This window comes from Saccostrea echinata, unplaced genomic scaffold (assembly GCF_033153115.1).
Source record: "Saccostrea echinata isolate AGI-Se365-2 ecotype Australia unplaced genomic scaffold, CSIRO_AGI_Sech_v1 ptg000028l, whole genome shotgun sequence".
Classification (NCBI taxonomy): Eukaryota; Metazoa; Mollusca; class Bivalvia; order Ostreida; family Ostreidae; genus Saccostrea; species Saccostrea echinata.
Genome location: NW_026889777.1, coordinates 10,365,978 through 10,372,709, shown reverse-complemented (window position 1 = coordinate 10,372,709; position 6,732 = coordinate 10,365,978). Strand labels below are relative to the sequence as shown.

At 33.0% G+C, this 6,732-nt stretch overlaps 1 protein-coding gene across 1 annotated transcript in view; it reads left to right on the top strand.

Moving 5' to 3' along the window:
* Window positions 1–5,115: 5,115 nt before the first annotated feature.
* LOC133194114 (ATP-dependent translocase ABCB1-like) overlaps window positions 5,116–6,732 on the top strand; it is a 39,435-nt gene continuing 37,818 nt past the window's right edge. Inside the window, exon 1 of the mRNA XM_061330087.1 lies at window positions 5,116–5,364. Coding sequence (XP_061186071.1) covers window positions 5,116–5,364 — 249 coding nt within the window. The remainder of the gene's footprint in view (window positions 5,365–6,732) is intronic.

The window sequence follows — 6,732 nt, the reverse complement described above, 5'->3', positions numbered from 1 at the left end:
TTCGGCCGGCACTTCCAGCGAAAATAATTTGCACGGTTTTAGTCTATCTAACATATGCATTATCCAAACATTTCTGTAAAAAGAAAAAAAAACTTGGAAAATTCACTTTTTTTTTGCATCAAGACGGAAACTGACGGCAACGTACGATTTTCACATGATGTAAAAAGACTGGTGACTGACTATCAGTCCTGAAGTTTTAGACTTCAGTCGTTCACTGGTGCTGAGCAATTAGGTGAATAAAATCTCATTTTGAGGGCAGGAAAATACGCAACCGGAAGTGAATTTTACTAAGATGTTTGACGTCAATCTAGACATCTGCAGTCTCAGTAACATATATACAAATCATTTAAAGAACTCTATCTATAAGCGATAGTATGGGAAAATCCAAAAATCCTATCATGTAGTTTTTCTCTTATAACCGGAAGTTGTTGTTTTTTGTTTCGGGTGGGACCAACACATATCAAGACTGTGAAAAAGATACAATTACATGATGCAAGTCTTATTCCAAAAGAGAAAAGTTGAAATTTTTGATTTCTTTGATCACTTCCTGTGACGACCGGAAGTGACGACTGACGCTCTTAACCCAAATGGTTTTGTCTACTCCTCAAGGTCTATTATTCATAAAAGTTTGGTTTCTAAATCTCTTACCGTTTCTGAGATCTCACTCCGACAATTTCTCATTTTGCGGACATCTAAACGCGCGACCGGAAGTGAATTTTACAAAGATATTTGACATTACTCTAGACATTTGCAGTCTTGATAACATATTTAAAAATCAGTTCAAATGCTTTATCTATAAAAAATATTTATGGGAAAGTAAAATACTCAAATTATATAGTTTTTCGCTTACAGCCGGAAGTTGACGTTTTCGTTTCCGCTGGGACTAACATATTTCGAAACTACAAATGAGATGCATTAAAGTGATGCAAAAAAAGATTCAAAAAAGAAAAGTTGAAATTTTCGATTTCTTTGATCACTTCCTGTGACGACCGGAAGTGACGGCTGACGCTCTTAACCCAAATGGTTTTGCCTACTCCTCAAGATCTATTAACCATATAAGTTTGGTGTCTTAATCTGTTACCGTTTCTGAGATATGACTGGGACAAAATATTTTTGAAAAAAACGGAAATCGGACATATCTGACGACCGGAAGTGAATTTTGAAAAAATGAAAAAAACGCCTGGGGGTATTTTCATTCTCTATCATCCCTGAAAATTTCAAGAAAATCCGTCCAGCCATCTCTGAGAAATCGCCCGGAAAAGAAAAGGGGAAAAAAAAAATAATAATAAAAAGAAACAGTAGAATCGCTATAAGGTCTTCCGTCTGAAACGGAAGACCTTAACTAGCAGATTGACTTATATACATTAATTTTATATATAATTACATGTATGTATTATCAATTACTTATTGCATACAGTTTTCTACCTATTTGATTTTAAGGATGGCTGAAGACAATTCACATGTATATACACATGTATATCTTGAATGACTGCAGGTGTAAGTCATTTAAGTTATAAATGTGATTAATTCTTCTCCCTATTGTGATGATTTAAATATTTCAAAGTCTTATTGTTACCTTAGCATCAAGGATCAACGTTTTGAAGGGAGTCACATTGCAGAGAGTGGTCACATGATATTTCGTTTTTAGGAAGGATATAAAGGAATGTCAAACCAATTGCATTTGCTTCGGTCCACTTAGTCAACTTTTTTTTGGTCACAAAAACTAACCTTCAAAACAACATAAAAGAGCTGAGTTAAACTAGGGCAAAAGGCAGATTCATCTTTACACTGAAAGATGTTATATTACCCTGATATTGTTTAATTTAGTGAGCATATTTAAGTGTTTTGTATATTTTTTTAAAACTGTACATAATGGTATGTTCCGTTAAAAAGTGAATATATGGAATTATCTCTCAACAGATTAATAAAGATATTAATTGGACATTATATTAGTTGGAATTTATTAAAATTTCCTAAAGGTAGGTTATTTTTGCACTTCATGTACTGTCTGTGCACAGGTGCACAGGTGCACGGCACCACAGATCAAGCTTCATTGAACATACTGTAGGATAAGATTAAGTGGGCTTGATATCTAAATAAGCAAATTTTTTCCCATTAATTTTTAATTTGGATTTTTTGTGTTCAGAAATCATATTAAATATATTCAATATAATATTATGTTGCAGAAAGATGTCAAACACTGATCATGCTGATAGCAAAAGTTGTTAATGATTTTTTTTTTAAATGTTAATAAATTGATAGGAAAATTCACTGATGGCAAGTTGGATTATGTGTTTAAGGTAGTCTGTATCATCCAGACGTTTGCGTTTACCTCGGAGGTAAACGCAAACGTCTGGATGATACAGACTAGTGTTTAAGGAAGCAAGGCGTCACGTGATCGACTCATGTGATGTTTAAAAAAAGAAGATTTACGGTAACCATTTCCGGAATAACAGCTGAATAAGGAGCGTGATTATGATTACGCCCATGACAAAAGATCTTCGTGGCAATATTTTTAAAGCAGAGAAAGAATAATATAAAGATGTGATGTTGCAGAGTGTTGGTGAGCGTCGACGCAGACTTTTTTTTATCCCTGTGTTTTTTTTTTCGTTTCGGCACGTCTATCTTTTGTCGTAGTTCTGAACACTGAAATCTATTTCATGAATAAATTTAATTCATATCTGAATCTTTATGTCCTCTAGTTTTATTTAAAATATTAGAATTTTATTTGAGATCGGTTTCTTTCCTATAGGATCTACATCTATGAATCGATATTCATTTCCTAGAAGCTTCAGACGGCGTGATTTTCTCAGTGATTATAATGAATATAGGCCTATATGGATCGACAGATAAATGAATGCGATTTTCATATATACGTGTATATAGACCAGTTTGAGGCCGCATGCTGGACATGAACGTATTTTTAAAAATATCGCAGAGGAAATTGTTTTCCTCTGTAAGATCTTCTCTAGCATTTCAACTCTTACATCGACCATGCAAACATTGAATCGTCGGCACATTATTGCGTAAACATTTAATTGTTGTGGTAAAATGTTTTATTCGTCGTATTTTGTAAAAAATTGAAATTTAACACACTTCTTCTGACAGAAAAAAAGTTTCTTTTTGCAAGTTTTCACAAATCTAGCAAAAAACACGTGTAAGAATGACAGACGAAACTAAAAGAGGTTAATTCTGACAATCGAGGTACTACGGAGGTACCAGGTATACCAGAGAGAGAAAATTATTTTGAGCATATTACATTTATATAAAAAAAAAAACATTTCAACTCTTCATGCTCACGGGAATATATTTGAAAAATGAATTTGATTTTTTAAAATTCACGAGGACATAAACAAAGACGTTTCACCTCAGCATATTTAATGAACCGCGTGAGCATGAAGCGCAAATTTATAAATGTCATTGAAACAAAACAGTTTGCACTATAGTTTTGACGTCAAGTGTGGCATTATGGCGTCACAATGGAGATATGTAGGCTTACCTTGTTCATGAAAAAATGAATTATTTTCTAACTTGCAATGAATCTGAAGGAAAAATATTTGCAAAATGTAAATATTAAATAGCAAATCATAAACTTTGTCAAATAAGATAATAGTTAGGATTTTTATATACGGTATATATTGCAGGTACAAGTTCTCTGAAATAACCTATTCATTCAATGTATTCAAGTGACTCCCCCCCCCCTTTCCGATTCCAAGTCACAGTGCAGAGAACTCGATGAGTGTTCAGAGCATGAACAATTTGGCCCTTAGACCACTGTGCACTGGTTTAGAATGTATATACATCTACGTATTTATTATATATTAACGGAATGAATATTTCGGAGATAGGGAAATAAAAAAAATATGCATATTGTTGTTTTTTGTGTACATTATACTTATATCATTCTGCTCTACGTATAAAATGAGCAACCACTACAAGATTTTCAGGAAAAAATATTTATTAATCTATACATATTTTCTATAGTTTTTAACAGATTATGCATATTAAAGGTTCAGCAACAAACCATCAGATTAAAATTTATGAAATCTTTTAATATTTTAGGAAGGGGGGCGGGTATTGAAATGCATGTAGCTTAAAAAAGAATGTGATGACCCCACTTCATATTTTAACCGTAAGTCACTTAGAATAATTGTTACAAAATGTATTAATTTTAGGAAAATTCATTGGGCAATTTTTTGTCAAGACGTTGAAAACTGCTCTTGGGGTGAAAATATTACTGAAAATTTACAATGACTACTCCCCACAGCAACTGTGGCATTAATACATCTATCAATAGTTTCCGATACAATTTTTATTTCCGATGAATATAAAGCATATTATTTAATATCTGGTGAAAATTATTTAATTTGTTTCAATTTTGATACCTGTATGGCATAATTAAAAATTCACTACATAAATATCAAAATATTGAAAAACGGTGGTTACCATGGCAACCATATCTTCCTTTTAACCCTGATGACCATGGTTGAAATTTTCATATTATGATACCATTAACGTAAGGCAAATTATATGTAAAAATGAGAAAAATTCATAGAGCGGATTTTTTTCATGTACCCTTGCAATCTCTTCCTTAAATATGGAAAAAAAAAATAATTTAACATTTTATGACTTATGAATGTTAAGATTGTTCAATCTACTACACATGCGTCAGTCTTGTCATTTGCTTATCATTTGAAGATGTGAAATGGAAAAGCAGAGATCGTATAATGTTATATTTGAAGAATTTAAGACCCTCTCAGCATTTATATATCATTCCTTATTTTACAGGAATCATCGAAGTAAGACCTTGAAGTGTTAGCAGCAATAAGCCTTGTGTCCCTGATAAAGAGGATTTATATGCATTCATTTGTCTACAGTGGAATTTGCTATATTCATCTATTGAGGGAGGAAAATCAATCGATTTAAAGATTTTTAAAAAGTGAAAATAAATTGAATTGTGGTCAAGACTTTATTAAAAAGAAATCTGCCATGTTTATAGAGGAAAATTTTGAAGAGGACCTCCTACATTTTATGAACAACTGATTTCACAGATTTAATTAAGAAAAATTTTCATCTGTGTAGGCTACATCTAAACTGTGTGTCAGTCAGTTCATGATGGAGAGGCAAGATACACAAATGTCTACATTGACAACCAATGATGTCATCATGAACACTGAAAAAATGGTGAATCCCAATGGTTTGTCAATGCAAAATGGACATGCTGTAAATGGGCATCGGGAGAAGGGTATTCCTGAACCAGAGAGAGGCCAGAACAAAGTAACCATTAACCCTGATGTTGAGGTGAAGACAGTCAAAAAGAGCAGTGGGAAGGAGAAAACACAACACATTGGATTCTTTCAGCTGGTAGGTCTTAAATCATTGACACAAAACACAACCACCCTGATGAGAGCTACATTGATGCACAGTCACACAGAAGCAGTAAAATTATCTGCGTTATTGGAAAACGTTGAACTTTTTTTTTAATGTCAGTTGTTACATAATGATGAAAAAAAAATCAGAAAGGAGAAAATAGTTTCTGTTGAATATTTTTAAACCTACAAAAATTTTCGAGCTTTCTATTGAATGTGAATTGTTACATAATGATGTAAAAAAAATTCAGAAAGGAAGAAATAGTTTTTGTTGAATATTTTTAAACCTGGACCCATAATCTTGCTAACCAGCAAGTGGGTTTTGCTGAAGTGAGGATTGTATGAAAATTAATATGGCTTGAGTGATGAAATTTCCAAAGATTTTATCAAATTTCTTATAAGATAATACTGTAGAAGCACAAATTTTCATGGGGATAAAATTTTGTTGATTTGTCGTCTAAGAAGGTTTCGTGGGCATTAAAATTCGTTGTTTCGAAAATAACCCTATTCTGTATATAGTCATATAAAAATTTCGTGTTGGATTTTATTTCGTTGAAAATTATTGACAACGAAATAAACAAATGCAATTACAGGGAGATAACTCTTATGAATCACTTAAGCGTTTGAAACCGGTGAAATTTAAACAAGCAATATACTAAGCATTCAATCGCTAATGAATTTCGTCTGTCAAACACATGACATGAGACATGAACATGATGATGGGAACACACAAAGAAATCATATAACAATTTAAAAGTGCAGGAATCTCGGAAGAATTTAGCGGACATTTCTAGCGGACAAATGTAAGGCGTTTAGCGTGATGCACGATTGATGACCCAATAAAAGAGGACTATAGTAAGTTTATTTTCAATACGGAACTGCGCAAGTTGCATAGTTATTCAAGTCAGCAGGAGCAAAGAATCAGATGAATTGTAAATCACGCACTTCACCGCTTCACTTAAACATGTTAAATGACATCACGAACGAAAGAAAGAATAGATGTGGGAGCATCGATATCCTGTTAGTGTTACACTCTGCATGGTCTATGCAGTATGCACTCCGAACAGAGAAGAGAAGTCACGGATCATTTGACAGTTTGATATCTACAGTTGCATCAGACAGGTAATTATTTAACTGTTAATTTTAAGTATTTGTAGTTCATAATCTCGTATTACAACAACGAATTACGGAAAGTTGTCAATGACCTAAACGGACATAAACAATAATGAATGAACAGATCAGGGTGCATGTTAATCCGAGATTCCTCTGACTTTAAATCCTGCTTTTATCTGTTTATACATGTATTACAACATGTGCAGCGAATCTCGGATTAGGTGTATGTGACTGAAATCCCACAATGTTT